At 37.0% G+C, this 23,153-nt stretch overlaps 1 protein-coding gene across 6 annotated transcripts; it reads left to right on the forward strand.

The window, feature by feature from the left end:
• Window positions 1-777: 777 nt before the first annotated feature.
• On the forward strand, window positions 778-22,389 carry RUFY1 (RUN and FYVE domain containing 1). 6 transcript variants are annotated; one of them, XM_034402879.3, is made up of 18 exons: window positions 778-1,521; window positions 6,814-6,987; window positions 7,523-7,640; window positions 8,086-8,187; window positions 8,549-8,672; window positions 9,754-9,815; window positions 10,306-10,371; window positions 10,667-10,736; window positions 11,472-11,573; window positions 12,678-12,794; window positions 13,412-13,579; window positions 14,919-15,016; window positions 15,894-16,013; window positions 17,846-17,975; window positions 18,901-18,995; window positions 19,766-19,814; window positions 20,250-20,327; window positions 21,726-22,389. In XM_034402879.3, exons 1-18 carry the CDS (start codon window positions 1,233-1,235, stop codon window positions 21,867-21,869), a joined length of 2,106 nt encoding a protein of 701 aa, XP_034258770.2. In that variant the 5' UTR covers window positions 778-1,232; the 3' UTR covers window positions 21,870-22,389. The 6 variants fall into 6 exon arrangements, with proteins under 6 accessions (XP_034258770.2, XP_034258777.2, XP_034258801.2 ...); XM_034402886.3 differs by having other exon boundaries at window positions 935-1,521; window positions 6,817-6,987; XM_034402910.3 differs by having other exon boundaries at window positions 1,228-1,472.
• Window positions 22,390-23,153: the final 764 nt, after the last annotated feature.

Below are 23,153 nucleotides of genomic sequence, written 5' to 3' on the forward strand. Positions count from 1 at the left end.
CAACCTTTGTCAATAGGCCATTAAGAAGCTGAAGCCACCCTATTTTCCACAACAAAGGAAGGACAAAATTACAGGAGCCTGCAACATCCAAACAGGTATGGGACACAGAAGAAAGCAAACACCCAAAAAGGAAAAGAAATCAAGCCAAAGTAATTAGAATTTTAAACACATGAGAAAAGGAGATATTCACTAAAACACAGTAATAACAAACTGATTAATTATAGGGAACGAACAACTACAAAGGGCTAGGAAAAAGAGATTGGACTATAAAACAATTACTTATTTGCCAGATCCAGGACGGAAGAACCCAATCACAAAAAAGCAGGATTTAAACACCATAAAACAATCACACACACAAATCAAAGGATTCACATGCCAAATCAAAAGAATTTCAAAAGACTTTAAAGGGTCACATAGAAAAATCAAAAGACCTTTTAGGATATAAAAAAGGGTTTTTCTTACAGCTCAAACGAGCTAGCCTCAGAATCCTGTGCTTGTATTTGTTTCTTGCCTGCCTTCCTATAAACAATAAACTAATTCTGCTCTCAAGCAACTGACCTCCAATCATTTGGAAGTAATCTCCCAGCAGGGAGTTTTGAATTCAAGAAGGGAAAGCTGTGCCTTCCAACAATCCTTAAAGGGAAAGGCTTCTTTTTCCTTCCAACAAAATATAAAACAGTAAAATATTTGCACGTGAAATCAAAATGTATTATTTCGGACGGTTCTCCCCCCCCCTTCCCTCCATAACACGTCATCACTAAGGAAAGGTATTCGGGCCCATTTCTTTCATTTGGGCTTTCAAAGGGAGTTATGGTTTGTTTTGACACCAATGTTATGTTGATACAAACTGATCGTTCTGCTGGGTTTTAGTCAAAGGCGGCGGCGGGGGCGGTAATAAGAAAAGCGGTGTGTGTAGGGAGGACCCCAAACTCCCACCAGTTTCGATGGAAACCGAGACGGTCTCCCAGGAAACCTACTGGGAAATAAACCTCATTAAACATAAGTGAGATTTCTTCCGAGTTTTTTTTTTTTTTTTTTTTTAAACTGATAAAATCGGGGAGAGGCCACCCAGAGTAGATCAACGGCAGGGAGATAGCAACGCAGGGCAATTACGTAAACTTTCATTCAAGGAGCTTCTTGGGGTTTTGCTTCTGTTTACCGAGTTTCGGCCGCCAACTCGCAGCGCCACTGCCGGAAGAAGTCCTGGGGCTCCTGGCTGTGACGGGTGTCATATGACCCAAGGAAAGATGGCCGAAGACGGGCAGAGCGGCGAGGAACTTGCGGCTGGATCGAGAGAAGATTTTGAAGTCGTTGATCGCGCCCAGATCCCCAGCGCCTCTGAGCTGAAAAGCGATGGCAAAGAGAAGGGGGGCCCAGATGCCAGCTGGTCTGCTCCCATCTTCTCCCTGGCCAAGAAAGCCTCGGAAAACTTAGCAGTCAGCTACGGAAACGCTCTGAAGTCTGCAGCCTCGGTAGGGCTCATTCCCAAACCACTCAGCAATGACAGCCCAGCAAAACAAAGTATGGCTATGTTTATTGCTTGTCTTTGGTAATGGTGGTGTGGGGTGTAAAGCGAGTGAGTGGCTTTTCTCACCGTAGAGGAGGGGCTGGGGTAAAGAAAACTTTCAGGGCGAGTTGACTTTCAGGGTCCGACTAAGAATGTATTCTAGAGAAATGCAGTTTCTAGAAGAAATGCCCAGGTCTTGGCTCTGGGAGTCGTTTTTCCTTGGATCTGGAGCTTTTCCTTGTATCCTATCTTCATTTTGTTAAGTTTTCTGCACATGCCTGGAAATGATCTTCACATGTTGAAGGTCGAATCTATAAAAATAGATTCAGTGGCAAATTCTAGAAAACATTTCTAGTTATTTCTAGATATTTCTAATACAGCTTATTGTGAATTGATCCTTGAATGCTGGACAAAAAGGTAGGGATTCTCTGTTTTATACTCATCTTTCCCCCCCCCCATAACATGACTTGGGCTTGTTTTCTTTATATGACAGTACAATTCTATAGTACAGTTCTACTTGAATTAAAATACCAAAAGAAAACACTTCTGTGTATAAATTGGCAATTTATATTTATTTGCTAAATGTTGAAGCCTTACAAATTATAAATAACGCTGGGAAATGTATGTTGTAAATTACATTGTGTCTAGGCTTACATATCACAGTACATTTCCAAAGAGAAATTTTTAATATACAAACTTAAATAAACTGAAAAGGAATAAAGTATGAGTTACTAATGGGAGAGACAAAACATGGTGCTTAAGAAGATATGGTTTAGCTTAGGCCCTGCACTTTAGGATATAATCATTAGATTGTGCAGTGATTCAGATTCAAAGGGATTATTTACAGCAGGGGTGTCAAACTCGCGTCACATGACATATCGGGACTCTTTCCCACTTCGCTAAACCAGGCGGGGGTGGAGCTAGCACATGACGCCATCCGGCCGCCGCGAGTTTGACACCCCTGTTTTAGAGTATGTCAGCCTCCTTAAGTCAAATACAACTTTCATGGGATAAATCCCAGGGACCCTAGGAAAAGGTACAGCTTCTTTAAAAGGTGTTGGGTGCAACATGAACACCCCCACACATTTTCAAATCAAATTCTCCTTCAAATGTATATTGCTGCACAGCCCTAATCTCTCCATCTGGAAAAATAGCAGTCTGGTCAAAAGTGCTCAGTCTTAGATTTCTACTTTCATGGAGGAAGATACATTGTGTTTATTAAGACTCCCATGTAAGCATTATTTAGAGACAGTTGGGTGTAGTAGTTAAGGCAACTGGATAGAAACCAAGAGACCATGAGTTTTAGTCCTGCCCAAGGCATGAAACCATCTGGTTGAAGCCAGTCACTTTCTCTCAGCCCTAGGAAGGAGATTATGGCAAAGCAATTCTGAAAATCTTTGCCAAGAATATTGCAGGGACTTGTGGCAGTCCTAAGAATCTGATGTGTTTGATTGGAAGAAAAAAAAAGGTTTATTTGCTTCACAATAAATAATGTGTTAACAATAATTAACTTCAAAAATAAATTTGATAAAACTGATTACCTACAAGAATTTTAGCATTGTCCTATCAATGCAAATTTTCTAGTGAAATGATTATATAAATATATTTCTAGTCCTAAAGGCATGAGTAGAATGAATTAATTCCATGTATAAATTATGTGGCAGAAATAAAGCATGTTAATGATGCAGAGAAATCAGTTGAATAGAATGTAAATTCATATACATATATTCATCAGAATCTGAGGATTAAAGTAGTATACAATAGAGTATTTCAGAAGTACTAGTACTTACCAAGATTTAATGGGTATTAATGATTTTAAGTGCATATGTATGAAGCATATCCTAATTCCTGGAACATTAAACTATAAAGTTGTCATCCCAATGAAAAGTAATGTACTTTTTTTATAATAAAAAAAGCACATCAAGGGTTTGAGAAAAAATGTAAATATATTAATAAATTCAACTTTATCAAGGGAATCATAATTCTTTAATTTCAATTCAAAAAATTTACTTTGAGATAAAAATATAATACAACTAAAATGTTTTATTCTTCATACTTCAGTCAGAAAAAAATATTCTTTCAATAATTTTCTTCTAAACATTGCTACTTTCTTATTTATAATTTAATCCTTTATCACGTCATCCTATTTTATAATTATGCTTTCCAATAATAGGAAATACTGAACAACAGATTATTGTATTTATACTTTAGCAAATATGCAGTTGAATGTATTGGATTACACTAATACCTTATTTTGGTATTGTTCTTATGTCTAAATTTGCAGGATATCTTGCATTAACTGATTTATGGATTTGGGGAAAATTCGTATTAACAATGGTAGCTAAATCATAGTTTATTCAGTTAAGCCAGTGTTCTGGTTTTGAATGAGACATTAAGTTATAAGCTGATTCCCTTCCCCCTAAGCTGGGTTCATATAACATACATTATTAGACTAACTAATTAGAATGTTTTGTCTTGAAGAACCAGTTTGGTATAGTGGTTTAAGATACCAAGCTAAAAAGGAGTCCAAGTCCTGCCTTATGCACAAAGTCAGCTGGGTATCCTTGGGCCAATCACTCTTTCTCAGACCTAGGAAGCATACAATAGAAAACCGCTTCCCAAAAAATCTTCCCAAGTAAACTGCAGATAGCTAGAATCAAGATTGACTAAAAGGCAAAAGAAAAAAAAATTATCAGGAAGAGTTTATTTTCACCAAATAGTATTGTATTCAAAGAACTTCACATTTATCAGAAATAGAAAAATGTTTTCAAGTAAGAGAAAACAAGATATGCAAAAAATATATACTACATCTCAAATTCATATTTTTTAAAATTGAGTAACCTCTCTGAAATAGGTTCTTGGTGGAGAATATGGTTTAAAAGACTGAGTCATTACTTTATAATCAGCCACATTTTAAGAAAATACTCAGCAAGTTTTAATACATTAAGATTGATATGCTGTGCACAATGATGCATAAACTCCAGCAATGAAAATTGCTTCTAAACAAAGCAGCAACTACACCCATACTCTAGAATAAACTATATTAAAGTGACGATTTAGCATAACATCATGCTACAAATATTTTTAGGATTAAATCTGAAGTATATATTCAAATTCCTCCTGGAAAAACGGATCATCTCCCTGCACATCCATCACGTCTGTTTTAGAGGTTTTATGTATTTTATTTAAAGTTTTAAAAGTAACACATGACCTTTTATAGATAGGCTTTTAACAGATAGGCTTTTAAAGATAAGACTTTTAACAATTTCAGAAAGCTTGCAAGCTTCTAAAATCAAATTTCTGATTTCTGCTCACCTTTCAGTTTGTCCACTGCACAATCCACATGCGTACCAATACACTTGGTGCATCATATAACTGACAGAAATGGTACTTCTCACTCATATGTTATCATTCTGGCTATACAGTCTGGCAGGAAAAATAAATCGATAGCTGTATCCCAGCCACAGATTATAGGCAAAAATCAGAACATCATTGCCACCGTAGGTTCTGTCTACGATGTCTTACAGCTATTATTGTAGTCCAGGTGGTCACATTCGCCCATGAGTCGTGCTTGTGAAACAAATAGTGCTTGTGAAGTGCTTTAATTTAGGCTGCTCAGGGTACTTATGTTGTATTAAATCAGGTTTTTTTAAAAAAAAATTGGCAACTTTAAAACATATGGACTTCAACCCCCAGAATTCCCCAGCCAGCATGCTAACCTAGCTAGAGAGATGGTTCATTTTCAGAAAAAGGAGTGGGGGAGTATAAGCAATCCTGCAAGACACAGCGCAAATAATGGAGCGAAGTCCCACTAGTCTAGGGGAAGGAGGGGGGGACTCTCCTCCCAGCCTGTCTTAGGTAGAGGCCGGCGAGAGGTCCGTCAGATATGCTTTACTTTGTATTGAGCAGGAGGTGGCACAGAATGGCCCCTTCCAACTCTGTGATTCCGAGATCCTTAAAATTGGGGAAGCAGAACTGAACTCCATTTAGAAAATGGATTTTAAAACGTTCCGTTTTCCCAGGAAAAGGGAAGCGACTCTTAATGGGAATAGAAGCTAAAGCCCGCCGCTCATTGCACCACCCGCCCCCAGCGGTCGCGTGAGGAGAAAGCCTAAAAAGCGACAACCCCCAGAAGCAGGAACAACTAAAATGGCGCCTCCGCTTTCTTGTTTATAATGGCTCGGGTGTTTGTTGAGCCAATTTGCCTCTGTGTCCAATGAGAAGCGAGTTTGGGGAGGGGGGGGTGAGAATGTGAACATTTTTCTCCCCTGTCAAAACATAAGAAGGCAAACGAGAGAGCATGGCCAATCCGGGCCCTTGGAATGGTTGATGCAGAGTTGTAATTGGCTCGCTGAAAGGGTATAAGAGAGTCGGTGTGTTTTGTCCAATGAGAGGCCTCTCTTTGAACGTGGAGGGGGTGGGGAGTGTTGCTCGGGTAAAGTAGGTGCAGGTGAGAAGCCAGTGGGGGTGGGGGAGGTGGAAGGAAATGACAGTTTTGCCTGTGGGAAGGCTGGAGTATACACGTGATCCACTCCGGGAGGTGGAGACGGGGATTCGCCGCCGGGGAAGCTTTTCAGGACTGAGTAGCCCGTTGTACGTCTGTAAGTGTGGGACCCTGGAGAAAACCCATGCACGAGGAGGCCCATGACTGCCTTCTTTGCTATGGAAAACTGCTTCTGCTCCCGATTTTCGGAGGAAATTGCAATGCTTGCTTACTCGCTGTAACGTCTGAATAAGGCCGAGAATGAATCATGGGGGTTTCTTCTGTAACTTTGACTATATTCTATAGCCACGACTGTTTTTCGTACTAACATGCTTACAAAGATTTCTTCTCTCTCGTGTTTATAAGCAACCATGATGGCCATTCCTGTAGGGAACATGAAATGGGATTAAAATGTTGCACTGCAAGCATCCTTCTGGGGAGAGTGGAACAAATGTACCTGTGCGCTTTTAAGGATTGTTGCACTAGATACCGAAACTTAATGATAGTGACATAGTTCTTATTGTTCACATTTGGGTATGCATTGCACACATGTACCTGGGTGCGTTTTAACATATTGATTTAGAGTCCATTATTGTTATGCATTTTTGCTGCATAAACAGGAACTAAAAATACTTGCAGTCTGTGGGCTTTTTTATGAATAGTACCTTATGTATGTTATTCCAGGTGCTGGGGTGCGTTTTTTTTTTTTAGCATGACAGGAAAATGCTTATTTGTGTGGATTCACATTTTCAAAATAAGCCTACAGATCTATTACAAGACTTTGCTTTCTTATACACACGTCTGCTTGTCTATATGTGTTTAGCAGCCAGATCCCACACAATGGAAGAGCGTTCCAATCTTGTGAATATGATGAAATTGAGCATTAAAATCTTAATCCAGTCAGCTTTGAGTTTGGGGAGGACTCTTGATTCTGACTTCCCTCCTCTGCAGCAGTTCTTTATTGTTTTAGAACATTGTCTCAAGCATGGACTTAAAGGTGAGTTTGCTTCAAATCTGATTTTATGTTTGTATGGTTGAAAGCATAATATTTTTCTTATTTGTTCACTTTATTTTTATTGGTTAAGAATATTTGAAGGACACCAGGCTTTTTTTATTATTTAGCTGTCCCCATTCAACCGAAATAGCCACCAGATATTTGTAGAACTTACCTAGAATGGTGTAGTTAAATTCCTATAATTGAACCATGAGAAAATGCATAGAAGCAATGGAAAAAAGAAAAAAAAACATATTTAAACTTGACTGCATAGCTTGACCTATTTGCCTAATTCTGTGCATTAAGGAAGCAAAAGTTATATTAAGGCATATATGAAAATAGACATTCCAAGTATGTTACTTTTATATTAAATTCCTTTAAAATATAGGACAGTCTGATGTATCCACTCAGAATATATCACGACTTTTTTTAGTGTTTGTCTAAAAGTACAGTCCAATTAGGTTACATCTGTAAATATCTGCGTTATATGAATTGAAGTAGAATAATACGTTTTTCCTTCCATTCTACCTTTATCTAGCTAAGAAGAGTTTTATTGGGCAGAACAAATCATTTTTTGGGCCTTTAGAATTAGTGGAGAAACTTTGTCCAGAGGCATCAGATTTAGCAACAAGTGTCAGAAATCTGCCAGAATTAAAGTGAGTAGACACAGATAATATAGTTCTTTAATTGGGATTGTTTAAAAGAATGCATGCTTTTTATCTTTTTAATACTGTTAGTAGTAATAATCAGATGGTCTTTGCTGATCATCAGTTAAAAGCAATTTTTTTTTCACAAGAATTCAGAATATTATTATTTAGACTAAAACTACTAACCTGTATTTTTATTGTCTTTCAAAATCATCTGTGTAAAGTATTAATACTAATGATAGAGTGGCATAATTATTCAAACTAAAGAAAAAGTATTAAGTTAAAAATGGACAGACTTTAAATATTTTAAGGTCTTCTGACAAATTATCTTCTGTGGGAAATGGTTTATATTTTTAGCAATTATTCATATTTAACCTGGCAATATTTTGTTTCTCATTCCTTTTCTATGCTGAGCGATTTGACATTTAATCAATGATTTTCCTGTGGGTTGTAGGACTCCAATCGGAAGAGGCAGAGCTTGGCTTTATCTTGCCGTGATGCAAAAGAAACTGGCAGACTACTTAAAAGTACTCTTGGACCACAAGTGTCTCTTGAGGTACTTTGGATTTTTCTTCAAGAAGAACATTTATTACTGTGCAGAAAGAGAAAGAGTTAAATTAGATCTAGAAGTCAGTTTGGATCAGTCCTGCCAAGTGAAAAATAGGAACAGGCTATTCCCTCTCCCTATCACTCTTATGCAGACAGAAAAGTGTTGTTGCAACTAAAACTTCTGGCAAAAGAAGAAACTCTTCCATTTGGGCTAAATCCAGCCCAATGTTTATATTCAGAATATTAATTGGATAAGAGACATTTGGTTTAGAAAAAAAAAAAACCTTTTGAATTATCGTCAAGTGAATCTTCCACTGTGATGACCAGTAAAATATTCCTCTCTAAATCATTATGTTTTCCTTTCCTAGTGAATATTACGAGCCTGATGCCTTGATGATGGAAGAAGAAGGAGCTGTGATTGTGGGCCTTTTAGTGGGACTAAATGTCATTGATGCAAATCTCTGTTTAAAAGGCGAAGACTTGGATTCCCAGGTGAAAATGGTCTCCTGTAAACTAAGTCTCAAGTGACAACTATAGGCCTGAACCAAGGGTAATCAGGCTGAATTCATATTGTTTTAGATGATTGTGAAAATGTAATAATTCATTTACAACTGGCTTATTTAAGTTCTGTTCCAGCATAAAACCATGAATAATAAATAGCAATAGTTTGAATCTATGCAAATTACTGTATTTTTCAGAGTATAAAATGCACCTTTTCCCCCCCTAAAAGGGGGTGAAAATTTAGGTGCGTCTTATACACCGAATGTAGCCCCGCCCATCCACTGGCCCCCACCCTTTGGCCTCTGCCTCGCAGTAGTTACCTCCTTGCAAGCAAACAGCAAGAAAAAACAGCTCCTTTCAGCTTCAGCATAGGCTAATTAGCACAAGTTGATTGGATCGGCCTCCCAACTCTCAGCTGATTTGCTCTCAGCTGTTTTGTGCAGGGCTCTGCTGCTTGCTGCAAAGAGGTAAATTGCTGGAGCATATTTTTTTTCCTTGTGCTAATCAAGCTATGGTGAAAATGAAAATGAAAGTAAAGCAGGCTGTTTGCTGCAAAGAGGCAAAATTGCTCAGAGGCAGAGGGAGATTTCTTTTTCTTCTTTTCCTCACCAAAAAAGGTAGGTCTGTCTTATACACCGGTGCGTCTTATACACCGAAAAATACAGTAGGTGGCCACATTTTGGATCTTGTGCTCATCCTCTTTCTCCTGCAGAGTTCATTTATGCAATTTATTGACCCTTTTTCTTGCTTGATTGTAGTGAGTGTCATTAGTCATGTCATGTTTTCCTTCTTTGGAGCAGTTCTGCTTAGCTAGCTGGTGTGCTCTATGATTGTTACCAGCCTCTCTGTTTGCATGGCTCTTTGCACTGGACACTGGTGCTTTCCAAAGTACTATATCAGGAAAACAAGCATTTGAGCTCATCTTGGAACAATGACAATCAATGGACTATGTTAATGGCCTGAATCCCCTTGCATTTAATTCCCTTGAATGTGAAAATGGTATGAAAAGTACATCACAGTGAATTGTATTAGAGAGACAATATAATTTAATGAAATTTATCTTTCTTGTCAGGTAGCAGTGATTGATTTTTCTCTGTACCTTAAGGATACACAGTGCATTGATAATGACAAAGGGTATGTATAGTTAAGTTTTTACTTTTCAAAATTGTGTAGCAGAAAACTATCAGAGATGAGCTAAGTCTAAACTTCCCTAATTATCTTAGAAAGAGAAAAATTGAAACCAGAATAGAAATTAAAAAAGGAAAAACCTTTAAAATGCAGTAAATTAGGCATTAATTAATGCCTTAGGCATGAAAGTCAGTTGGGCAACTTTGAACCAGTCACTCACTCTCAGCCCAACTCACCTCACAGTATTGTTGTTGTGAAGAAAATAAGCGGAGAAATGACTGTTAGGTATGTTCAGTGCCTTGAATTGTTTATAAAAATAATAAAGGGAGGGATAAAAATAAATTAATATACCTACTTATTATGGTGTTCAGGATTTGTACTTGTAGCATGTACAATGAATATATATCTTCTTATGCAACAACCATTCTAAATATAAACATAGCACTTGAAAGAGTTGGCTGTTTTGAAAAGACAATGAACTTTCTTTTAATGTTAGAGATGAAGGAATTACTGCTGTGCTTGACCAGAAACATTATGTAGAAGAACTTAATCGACATTTAAGGTATAGTTTGTTGGTTAATACTTTATTCCCCCCACCCTCATATGAAGACCACAATTCTTACATAAAGGATGTTGTACCTACTTAGAAAAGCTTGCTTTTTCTCTTATTATTCTGAATTTTAGTATCTCTAGATCTTATATCCTTCTTCCCCTTACCTCTAGTTAGATCCCCAAATTTTGCCTTGGATTACACCATTTTATTATTTGGGGACCCTAATTTTTTGAGGAACATATTTTTCTATTTGGGATGAAATGGTTAGAATTATTATACAGCTACTCAGTCTCTTTCATTATAGTTGCACTGTTGGAGATCTTCAGAGCAAGATAGAGTGCTTAGAGAAAACGAATTCCAAGCTCCAGGAAGAGGTTTGTGGACACTGTGACATATTTTCAATTACTTTTTAAATTAAATAGCTCAGGCATGTATCTGAAAAAACCTAGAAAATAAAGACAGGATACAAATAAAGAAAGTAACATATTGCAACTTGTAGACCGATTGTAACTTTTAGGTACAGCAACAGTAGGAAGCTACTTTTATAACAAGCTATGTAGGTCCATCAGGCTTTTTAGAAAACAAATACTTTGTGTTTAAAAAGTTCAGGTCATTAAGTTATAAACCTATCTTATTAAGTGATTATTAAGAGCAGAATAAGTTCTTGTTGTCATCTGAATCAGCCTTCCATCCTTCCGAGGTAGGTAAAATGAGGACCTGGATTGTGGGGGCAATAAGCTGACTTTGTATAAAAAAGAATACCACTGGGGGGGGGGGGAAAGCCCTACTAAGCAGGTATATACAAAAGTATGAAGGCTATTGCTTAACACATTGTAAGCCGCCCTGAGTCTCCGGAGAAGGGTGGCATATAAATCGAACCAATAAATAAATGTGCTTTATGAAAAAGCGTAATAGTAATTAGTTCCTATTTTGGAACAGGAACATAATTACTCAGTTAAATCTTGAAATGCGGTCTTGTCAGATCTTCATTTGAGGCACTACTGAGTAGCAGATTTTTATGAACAGCAGGATAATATATGAATGTTTTGTTTGGGGAAAGGCACTCTTCTCATTTTTTAATCACTCTCCCTCTACCATCTTTTGGCCAGCTATCAGCAGCAACAGATCGAATCAAAGCTCTTCAGGGAGAACAACAGGACCTGAAACAGGAAAATGAATTAATTCGTGAACGCAGTGAAAAGTATGCTGAGGTCAGATAATGAAAAGCCTACATAATCTCCTAAGACTGTACTTAATTGTTTGCTTATTGTTTGCTTATTTATTTTTATTATCTGTTTTTTCTTTCTAACATAAAAAATGCACAGAACATACATATGTAAAATCTCTTAGGGCAGAAAAAGGTACACCTATATACGTGACCTGCAACAAGATAATCCTCATTTTGATAAAGTAGTAGTAAGTTAGACACAAGTTTGTGCTCAGTTATTCCTTTGATAAGAAGAGAAAGACGATGATAATGCTTTCAATTAATATGCTCTGCACATCTGACTGAAAAGAATGGACTCTTCACTGATTTTCCCTTCCATTAAAAGCCCCATTGGAACGTCCCGTGTTATTTGAGCAATTAGAGAGCCAAGTGCCATAGAGGATGGAGGAAGTGAAGATAATTATTGAGCTATCTCCAGATGGATAGCTCCTTGTTTCCTTCTGTAAATTGAAGAAGGGCAAGCCTGTATCCAATGATGGCATGCTTAAAATGTTGGACTAAGACTGGAGAGACCAAAGATCACCTCTAGCCATGGTATCTCTTTGGGGCACACTAGTCACACTCTTTTAGCCCAACCTATTTCATAGATTAATTATTATAGGGACAAAGTAAAGAGCATTCTCCATGTAAATTACCTTAAGTTCTTGAAAGAAAGGCAAGATATAAATCTAACAAATAAATACATCTCATTAAAACTAATACCATTAAGCATACATTGAAAGGTTTAATTTCCAGCTACTTTCCTCATCCATAGTTCTTCTGTACATACTGAAATGCATAACAGCTCCTATAAAAATGGGCTTCCCAGTTCCCTCTTGCAGAAATCAACTTTCTTTGACATTTTCCCAAGAAAATGAATGGATGGAAATGAGTATTTTGCTTTGTTTCCCCAGCTAACTTCAACAGTTTCATAAATTAACATAAATCAGTGTCTTTGAGTCTTTAGCATTTTGTTGCTCATATTGTTCACATGTATAAAATAACTTGTTGATTGCAGTATCCATTGATAATCTCACCTCTGATTTCTCTAATAGAAACATTGAGTCTTCACTCTATTAGTAGATTATTCATCCACTTTTTAATCTAGGTAACTAAACTGGACACCAAAGTGGAACTGGAAACTTATAAACAATCACGACAAGGCCTAGATGAAATGTACAGTGATGTCTGGAAGCAATTAAAAGAGGAGAAAAGAATTCGAATGGTGAGAGCTTATAATTTAACAAATGGCAGTGGAAATGTTAAATAGTCCTTAGACTTCCCTTTTAAATTTATTTTATATAATAAATATATCTGCATATAAAATAATGATCATTTACAAATATTGATTGATGTAATGAAGCAAAAAATGGACTTGTGTAAACCTGGCTTTTTTATTAGGACTGAATGTAAGAGTAGATTTTCCAGTTGGTTGCAGGAATATATTAGTAAAGGTTCAAAAATTCTTATGCCCCTTTAGGCAGAAGTCATTATTTTTGCTTGTCTCTGGAATATATGTTGTTGTTTGAACATAACCAATTATGCCTGGGAGGTACTAGAAAGAGTTGGAGAGTATGAAAAGTCCAAATATGCATATAAATCACTTTGGATCCTAGCCAAAACAATTTGGGAGGAAATGTACTATGTAACTAGTAAATATAAAAGATCCTTTTATTTATTTAGTGTAAAATCTCCTTCCCTGATTGCCTTGAGCTATAAAAGGTAGGCCAATTCAGCAGTCCAGGAGGGCATAAAATTGAGAAGGCTGCCCTAAATAATACATTGAGCTTTCAAGATGTACATGAAGTGTTTTATGTATGCAGCTTGTATTGTAATTTTAAGGAGTTGGAAAAAGAATTGGAGCTTCAGATTGCAATGAAAACAGAGATGGAAATTGCCATGAAACTTCTAGAGAAAGATACACATGAAAAACAAGATACCTTGGTTGCTCTTCGCCAGCAGTTGGAGGAAGTTAAGGCTATCAATTTGCAGATGTTCAATAAATCTCAGGTATTCAAGAGTCTCTTTGCTATGGCCACAAATAGTCCTAAAATTCAGGAATTAAAGTGTCTGGTCTGTTTGATCAAGTTTGATACAATATTCACTCTTATTTATGAAGCTGAAAATGTGCATATTCTTTTCTGTCTCACCTCATCTTCACTTCCATTGCTAATTTTAACTTAGAGATCCTAATTGTTATATTCCAAATAGGGAACTCTGGCTTAAGATCAATTTACTAATAAAGATATTAAGTTAGGATAACTCTGGATTTTGTGCTAGAATTCTTTTTCATGGAAATACCAAGGAATTATGACTTGTTAATATATGGTCATGTGAGAGGTAAGAGAAAGCATTCAGGCCAAGAATTCATTTCTAGTTTCATAAACTAAAGATTATGAAACCAGGATCATTGTATCTAACCTGGTCTTCAATCTCACCTGTATGATGTCTTCTGTTGGCAAACAAGGAGGTTCTTCACACATAGCTGAAAAGCAAATAATTGTTCAGTTCCCCAGTTTTTTTTAATTGTGATATTCTCATGACAGAAGCAAAAGGGAGCAAATGTGTGTTTTCCTAACTTCATTGTTTTTGTGACTGGAAAAGATGAAAATTGCAAGAATTAGATCCTTATTCTTGATTTGGGGAATGTGGGGATGCCCTATTCAACATCCATCACTCATCTAGCCAAGACATTACTAGAAGCTTTTATGCACTATTTTCTTTTCAGGTACTGTTTTAAATAGAATACTTGAAAAGGCAGCAGATGGCCAAAGGCTCTGGAATAAGGTAGCCAAACAAGCATGCAGTCCCAAAGCTCCTAGCAATCGCAAACACGTGATGTTGTGGCTTTCTGCCATTTGCTAGAAGGAAGCACAAATTCCTACTGTCGATCTTAAAAAGCTAAATGGAGGGGCTTTTTAAAAAAAGTTTCTTAAACTTCCCCTCAAGGAATACTCCACTCATATTTATCAGGTAGCCCTGTGATATAAATTAAAGTTCCACCCACTTCAGACCTTTTGCCAAGCAAACAAAGACAAGTATGTCCTTCAGCCATCAATTAAGCACTCATTTCTGCACTACAAACATAAAGTTATTTTTATTGCTACAATCTGGGTATAAATGTAGGTGTATTGGATTAATTCCCTTTTTTTTTCTTTTGAAGTACTGCAGCTAAGGCAGTTCCTTGGTTTTTGCCATCAGGTTTATAAACTCTGCTATATTAGAATTAAGAGAACCTTTGAAGAGACAAGAATATGAAAAGAGATGTGTAAAAGGATCTTTCTGAACTGTTACAGCTCTCCAAGCTATAAGAAGTGATTAATTTAAATTGAATTTGTTTTTGCTCCAGAGTGCAGAGAGTTCTTTACAACAGAAAAAAGAAGCAATATCATCCTTTGAAGGCAAAACAGATCAAATGATGTCTTCTGTGAAACAATTGGAGGACAGGTGATTTCTTCCACATATCTGGTCAAGGTGTGACCTTAGCAGTTTTGCAGTGTTCTGCATATCAGAATTCAGGCAGGTTGTTTTCTAGTGAAGCATGAATGCCAGTTTTTCACAGTGCTTCTTGACCCTTGACCTTTGTGGATTTTTTCCACAAAGTCTTGGAGAGTCTTGTAAGGCATATTCTGACAAGAAGAAAACCTGGAAAGGCCTATTGTCCTACTTGCTTCCCTGTCAAATGGAATGGGTAATGGAGAAGTATTTTAGGCAGACTAGTCTCTATATTGTAATGATACAGAATTTCATAGATCAGAATGCACAAATGAACTGGAGAGGCCAAAATCTTAATTTGATATGATGAAGATTGATACATGGAAGAGAAGGGAAAAGGGGTCAAAAGAGGATGAATCAGTGATCAGCACTGGGACAAGAAACTGAGACAGGGCTTAATCAGAACCATATCTTATAAACATTTATTCAATGTTATATCTGTTTTCAACCAAGGCATTTATATAGAACTGGGGGTGGGTTACTGTAATTAATCATAACATTTTATGATAGGAACTGTTGTGGTGAGTTCTTTTCTTCTGCACTCCCTAGCAGTTTCTTGAAGCTACTGTTGGCCTATTTAGAAGCTCCTGGCAGACCACCTCAGGATTTTAGTAGGGTAGAACCCAAAGGTTCATCTCAAATAAAGATTATCAGAGTCATATGTCAATTTGTTTGGGTTTTTTTCCGGGAAACTTTTTCCCATTAAGAATAACACTTTTCCATGATGAGACATGAAATGGCCTTTCCTTTAAACTTGTCCTTTTGATGTGGTACAAAAAATAACATTCACAACCAGGTTGGTACAGTATATCTCTTTTTTGTACTTTAGACTGCAGCATGCAGACAAGGCCAAGAAGCTTGCAGAAGAGAAAAATGTCAAATTGAAACAAGAATTGGGGAGCAAAATTGAGGCTCTGAAGCAGCAACTACTCCAACTGGATAACAACTGGTACTGTTATTTTATATAACCTTAGCTTACCCTTATGTTCGTATTCTTTTGAATAGAAGAAACACATTCTGTTTACAATTAATGGTTCACAAAATCAATTAGACAGCAGAAGTGTTCTTCCACCCACAGGGATAAGTACTCCTGATAAGAAGGAATCTCTGCTCTAGCAGTGCCCACCTAATAGAGGCTTATGCATGTGCTACCATAGGGCAGCTTCAATAGGAGGTGTTCCAAGAGTTTGGGGGGGGGGGACTTCACTTCCTTAAATTGTATTCTCCAAAGATTGGGTACTTACTTTCTTAAACTGGAACCAGTAGAGTTAATACTTTTGTCACTGAAGCTACAAGTAGTCTTCAACTTACACAATTGGAACCAGAAACTGAGTCACTAAGTGAGGCAGTCATTAAATGAGACACCCACACGTTTGCTTCGCTCAATGACTGTAATCCTGGCAGCCCAGATTGTGGTCATTAAGCAGTCTCCCAGGTTAAGCAGACAGAGCAGAAGAACTGCCTGTCAAGTTCAGGTCCCCTCCAAACGCAAAAGTGAAATCCTCTGAAGGATGGCAGGACCGGAGCTCAGATCTTAAAGGTCTGAGCTCAGTTCCTGTAGCCCTTCAGAGAAGTTCTCCCCTCCTTGTGCAGTGAAACTCCTCCAAAGAGCTGCAGGAATGGAGCTCAGATCTTAGGGATCTGCTCTCCATTAGCACAGCCCACCAGAGTTCTCTCCTCTCAGCAAGCAGCCCTTTCACTCTCAAAAGGGCTGCTTACGGGGCAGGGGGGAATCTCTGCTCCATGCAGAGCTAAGATTTCCTCCAGGCATGTGGCAGACAGCCCTTTCACTCTTAAAAAGCTACCTGCTAGGAGGGAATCTCAGCTCTGCAGCAAGCAGGCAGCATCTTACAGTCTTCCCTGCTGTATTCCCCATTGACTTTCAGGGGAAGTTGGCAGAGAAGATTGCAAATGGCAATCACACAATTGTGGAATGCTTGACAACTGACATTCAGATTACAATCATGTGACCTCAGGATGGTGGTACAATGTTTTTTTGACAGCAGTACTTTGCAAACACCCGTTCCCTGGCTGTCGTAATTCCAAACTCTCATTAAACAAATTATCATAAATTAAAGACTACCTGTAATAGGGCAACAGGTTTGCAAATCATCACCCCAAAATTTTTCCTCTTTCCTTCACTTAGCAATCCTTTTGTTTGATAATGTGGTTCTTGTTGTTACATTGCCAAGTCTCTGTTCTGAGGTATGAGCAATGATTTTTTGGGAAATATCATTTCTAGCAATCTTATCGCTATGTTTAAACCTAAGAAATTTAGTGTTTCCTACATCTGTTTGGAGATTATGGTAATGTAACCGTTAGTTTTAAAAATATTAATTTTGGGGGGGATAGTCAGTCTCAAAAGTAATTTTCAGAGGATTTTTCAGATAGGTAAAACTTGTAAATCAATTCTGGTTCCTGATTCCACACCATGTATTCAAGAAGTAAGAAGAGATTTTGGATTTTGATTCAAAGTTTCATGATAAATGAAAATTCTAGAAGCAATTTTAAAAAGGGTTTTGAGGGTATGCTTTTGAACCAAAATGAAAGCCAGAATCTCTCTGGACAAGCTCTTGAACATGCTTGAAGTAGCTATCTGGATCCTACTGGCTATTTTCACAGACCCCCTCCCCCCCCAAAAAAGTTATTTTTTTTACCTCAGGAAAAGTACAAATTCCTGCCATTTTTCAAAATTATTCCATAATGCTAATAAGGTAAATTATTTTTGAAAATAGGTTTTGTTTCTAACTTCGTTGTGTTTCTTTCTTTTAATTTGCACAGTTCAGTTATTGAAAGAGAGTTAAAATCTGAGAAAGAACAGCGACAGAATCTGCAGCGAGAGTTACACCATGAGAAAGACACGACAGCTTTGCTGAAAGCTGAACTGCAGCAAGTAGAAGGTTTGAAAAAAGTAAGGCACGTCATGATTTAGTTTCTTTCAAGAGAGAGAGGGTAGGTTAGGTTTATGATTTCATAGTAGCTGGATTACTTTCTATCTAGAAATGATGGTCTTTGTTTGCTTACTCATAAGGGAATCATTGCCTCCCCCTTCTAGCCCCAAGCAGAGTAAAGGGATGTGCAATAAAAAAAGAAAACAAGAGAGATCAAAAGGATGGGAGAACTGAAATGGGAAATCACAGTGTTTTGGAGATGGTGGGATGCTTAAGCCAGCAAGATATTTCATGAAGAGAGAAAATGTTCTGCCCTGGAGTGAAAAAAGCAGGGGGGGGGGGGTTTCTAAGAGAGGTATAGCAGGATTACGTTGAAGGTCAATAGATTACATCACTCCATTCCTTTCATTCCATCCTCTCACTTTTAATGTTTTATAGGACATTTGCTAATTACAATGTAATTTGGGGAAGGACCAATCACTCTGAGCCAGTGTTTCTGAATCTCAACTTTTAAGATGTGTGGACATTTGCTCCCAGAATTCCTCACTCAACACATTTATTGGGAAATTCTGAAAGCTGAAATATAAAAAAAGTTGCCAAGTTTAAAAAAATACTGGATGATAAATAGCTTCATGTTTTAAAAAGTTGTATTGCATTTGTGACCTTTTGTGGCTAGTACAATAGGCCTATCTACTTACAGGTTCTTTGGCCTATTTGAGTTTTCATGATAGAAACCACTAGTCTTTCATTAATGCTATAGGAGCATAGAATAGTTTCCAGTAAAATATATCGATTCATAAGTGAGAGAGATTATCTTTATTTTTAACTTCAGTAGGTTTTATAAAAGACTTCATTTAAAATAGGAAAAGTGGGGAAACTAATTAATAGAGTTGTAGTGTAGTCCATTTCATTTGTCTGTGTGTGTATGTGTGCGTGCGTGCGTAGGAATTGCGAAAACTGCAGGAAGAGAAGCAACAACTAGAAAAGATATGTGAAGAACAAGAACAAGCCCTTCAAGAAATGGGGCTTCATCTAAGCCAGTAAGTATATTTCAATAATTTGTGTCATTAATTAATTAATTAATTGTACCACCATATCTTGCAACTGTTTGGTCAACAGTTATTAGGTACAATTAAAGTATTCACACAATAAAAAGTTAATTAAGATCACATAAACAGTTCTGGCAACATTGCCTTACTATTCCAAAGCCTTTCATGATAATTTCTGAAAGATTTTCGCCAATGGAACCGAATTGTCTCCAGGGAAAGGCCAGAGAGAAAAAGAGCCATGGCGTTTAGCCTCCTCCCTTCTGAGTAATGGATTGTTACCAGAGACCCACCTCAACAGGGTGGATCTTGCTGCAAAGTGGTACCATTTCAAGCAGCAGCTTGAGACTAAGGTCACCAGTAATCTGATAACCCTAGAATCACCAGGAGAGAGAGACCTATTGTAACAAATCAGTAAATTTAGTGAGTGATGCTCTGGCTGTAATTGAAGTATGAAATGGCCTAAATGTTGTTTTGAAGTTAATGTATTATTAATAAAGAAAATGCAGCTGCGATTGGTGATTGTTGTTGGGCTTTTGTCTGTTGGACTTGGAATTGTTCCTGGTAGATACTTCATTGTGTCAAAAAGTTAGTGTAATATAATAAAGGAAGGATCTGACTTGTGAACTCCTTATTTGAATTTTACCTATGCTGTATCAGTAGCAGTGATGTTTCTTTAGGCAAGTCAATATTTTAATGGGAAGAAACGTTGTAGTGGTTAATATCAGGCAACTAAAAATATCACTATTCTTTTTTTTTTTCAGATCAAAACTTAAGATGGAAGATATTAAAGAAGTAAATAAAGCATTAAAGGTACTGTTGATTCAGTAATACATTTAGGTTCATTTAAAAAATGGTAACTCGTTTTATTAACATCTTTCCCTTTATCAGTGTGTGGCATAGGGAATATCATGGACAAAATAGTAAAACTAGAAAAGTATTGACATAACATCTTAATATCTTCTGTTCTTTAAATATTTATGGGTCAGTCAACCAATTTCTGGCATGTAGTTGTCTGTATATTCTTTCCCAATGTGCAACACAATCCTGTGCATGTTTATTTTGAAGCAAATTGCCCAACATTCAATTGGGCTTGTTCTAATGTATAGCTAAGGGTTGATATAAGTCTATTTGGGAAGTTAGATGTGTAATTAATTTACAAAAACTTTCAAAAGTTTGCCTAGATCTTTTTCTTTTGTTATAAGCCTATATAAATTCAATTAAGCTAATATTATTTTTAAACATTAGGGCCATGCATGGCTAAAAGATGATGAAGCAACCAACTGTAAGCAGTGTGAGAAAGAGTTCTCCATTTCAAGAAGAAAGGTAATACCAGGCTCCATGACAGGAGTTATTTTTTATCATTGCTTTTCTCCACTGATAAAATAGAATGAGTAAGAATCCTAAAGATGCCTTCCAAAAGACAACTAGGCTTTCTTGGTTTTGTTTGTTTTTTTAAACGTTTTGCTTCTCATCCAAGCAGCAGTTTCTTGGATGAGAAGTGAAACATTTTCAAGGGAGAAAAAAAAGTCAAAGTTGCTTTTTGGAAAGCACATTTGGGACAACCATGACCTGGATGATTGAATCGATAGAATGGGTAAGAGGTACAAACAGATAGTTTGTTGCTACTTTCCAGGAGCTGTCTTAATCCTCTTGATGAAACCAGTTATATCTTTTGACTCTGGGTCAACCAAATAGTTCTGTCCTAATGCCTGGAGTCTTTGTGGGATTGGATGGAGAGAAGTCATCTCCAACTCATTCCTATCAAGACCAAGTAGTGGTGGGTGTTCCGATACAACTCAATCCAGCAAGGTTGTTTCACTCTCAGTTCCAGGACTATAGAAACATACTTTCTCTATAGCAGTACCTGTCCTCTGGAATAACATTCTCCTAAAATTTTGAACAGTTCCCCACCTTGAAATTTTGAAGGGACTTATGGCTCTTTATCTAGGCCTTTAGCAAGGACACCTCACATTCCTTTTTTGATCCTGAAATGTCCCTTTGACTTCAATTCAATCCAAGTTTCTTCTGTTTCACAGTCCAGAGAAATCAGCAGCACATTTCTTGTGCACTGGTCAGAGCCCAGTACTATATCCCCCTGAATTCCCCACTTAAAGCTTCAGAGAACTGGAACAGGTTCAAAAAGTGCAATGAGGATTATCAGAGGACTAAAAGCAAAGTCCTATGAAGACAAATAGATGTATTTGATGAAATTTACAAGGATGACCAATTCTACATCTATTGGTGGCAAACTATCAAAAATACACATTCAAATGACATAAAACAGAAGATAAGCATGCAGGACTTGACACCCACTCTAATCAAAGGCTTGGGAAAAAGCCAGATTCTTAGGTCTTTTGAACATATCCAGTGTGAGCAGGAAGAGACGGGATGGTGTCCCAGATGACATTGAGAGAACTAACATATTTAGAAGATTGAAAGGGATAAAAGCATTCCTGGAATATTCTAATTTAACATGTATGTGGGGACATTCTGGAGGTGGTCCATTTCCAGTTTATGTTCCCAGAACATTTTATTTGGAGGCCTACATTGAACAGAGGATGACCAAAGCAGCACTTGAAAATTTTCTAGTTCCATTGTTTTTATGGGATTACCATGCAAATTTTTCAGAGCTGGAGCTATTTTTGAAATCATTTTGGTTTATGTTAAATCTAAGTTAATATTTTAAGATATTAGTAGTACTAATTTTTTCTGTATTTGCAGCACCATTGTCGAAACTGTGGCCACATCTTTTGTAACACCTGTTCAGGCAACGAACTTGCACTTCCATCATATCCAAAGCCCGTACGAGTTTGTGATACCTGCCATACGTTACTGCTTCAGAGGTGTTCATCAAATTCTTCCTAAAATCTATATTCCAGAATGTTAAGACCAGGGAATGAACCTAACATGAAATAGTTTTTTAATATTCTAAATTCCATTAACATATATGGCACTGTATATTGTATTCAAACAGGAAAAGATTTAATTTATAAAAATGGGATACCAAAATCATGGAAACTATTTTTTATAGATTAAGTGCCAGCAAAATGTCATATTCAAAAATACACTATTTCAGATGCACACACTTGTTATTTTTAAGCTCAAAAATCTATTGTTTGAATGTTAACTTTATACTTCAGGTTTATAGATTTGCTCTAAAACAAATTGATTTTCTGAACACTTCATGGATCTATCTTCTGTAACAGTTGACTAAAATTTCTGTTGATCTGTATATAGTAAAAAAATGAAAATGTTATCTTAAATCTATGGAAGCATTTTTAAAGAATGTATGCTTGGATGTGCCTTCTAAATCTTTCAAAAGTGAACAGAATAACATACTGTAAGTTATCTGTGATTACGCAATAAAGTTGATCCATACTTGTTACATGTTCCTTAATGTATTCATCAGTAAATTTCCTTCTTGGTTGTTAAATTAACAAAGTACTGCACACTTTTAAGGTGTATTGTCCGTGAACTTCAAAGAGGATGCTGCAGAAACTAATGGATCTCTCCTTCAAGGGTTTATAGAAATGCAGATTTTTAATGACCAAAATTGGAATGGAATTCTCTGTCAGTAAATGAAGCAGTTTTGAGTTGCGCTTGATTGCCAAAGTCAGTAAATTAATCACTCGCCAATTGAATCATTTGGTTGTTAAGCAATTTCAGCTTCCTCCATTGACGTTGCTTGTCTGGGAAGGTTGCAAATGGTGATCATGTGACAACCCCCCCCATGCTGCAACCATTGTAAATGCACGTCTGCTGCCAAGCACCCAAATTTGGATCACATGATTGCACAGCTGCTGCAACAATGAAGTCACTTTTTCAGTACTATTATAACTTTGAATGCTTTTTTTTTTTTTTTTACAATTAGGCAGGAATTACATAGCTTTACAGAGTAACTGCAAAGCATTAAAAGCTGCATAAATCACATATGGTAAATGTTGTCATGTCTTTGTATCTTAAGAGACTTAGAAAAGAATGACTATGAAACGAACATCCCGAAAAAGCAAGCAGTTGAGTCTTCAATTACTAATTTGGATCTGTTAGATGGAAATCACTAAAAGGGGTAAAGTTAAGTAGCATCATTATAAACATTGCCTGTATGTTGTACTAGTCCAGGGATGTCAAACTCGTGTCGTCACGGCATCA

The sequence above is a fragment of the Pantherophis guttatus genome, chromosome 2 (genome assembly GCF_059756535.1).
Source record: "Pantherophis guttatus breed Tessera chromosome 2, ASM5975653v1, whole genome shotgun sequence".
In the NCBI taxonomy this organism is placed as follows: Eukaryota; Metazoa; Chordata; class Lepidosauria; order Squamata; family Colubridae; genus Pantherophis; species Pantherophis guttatus.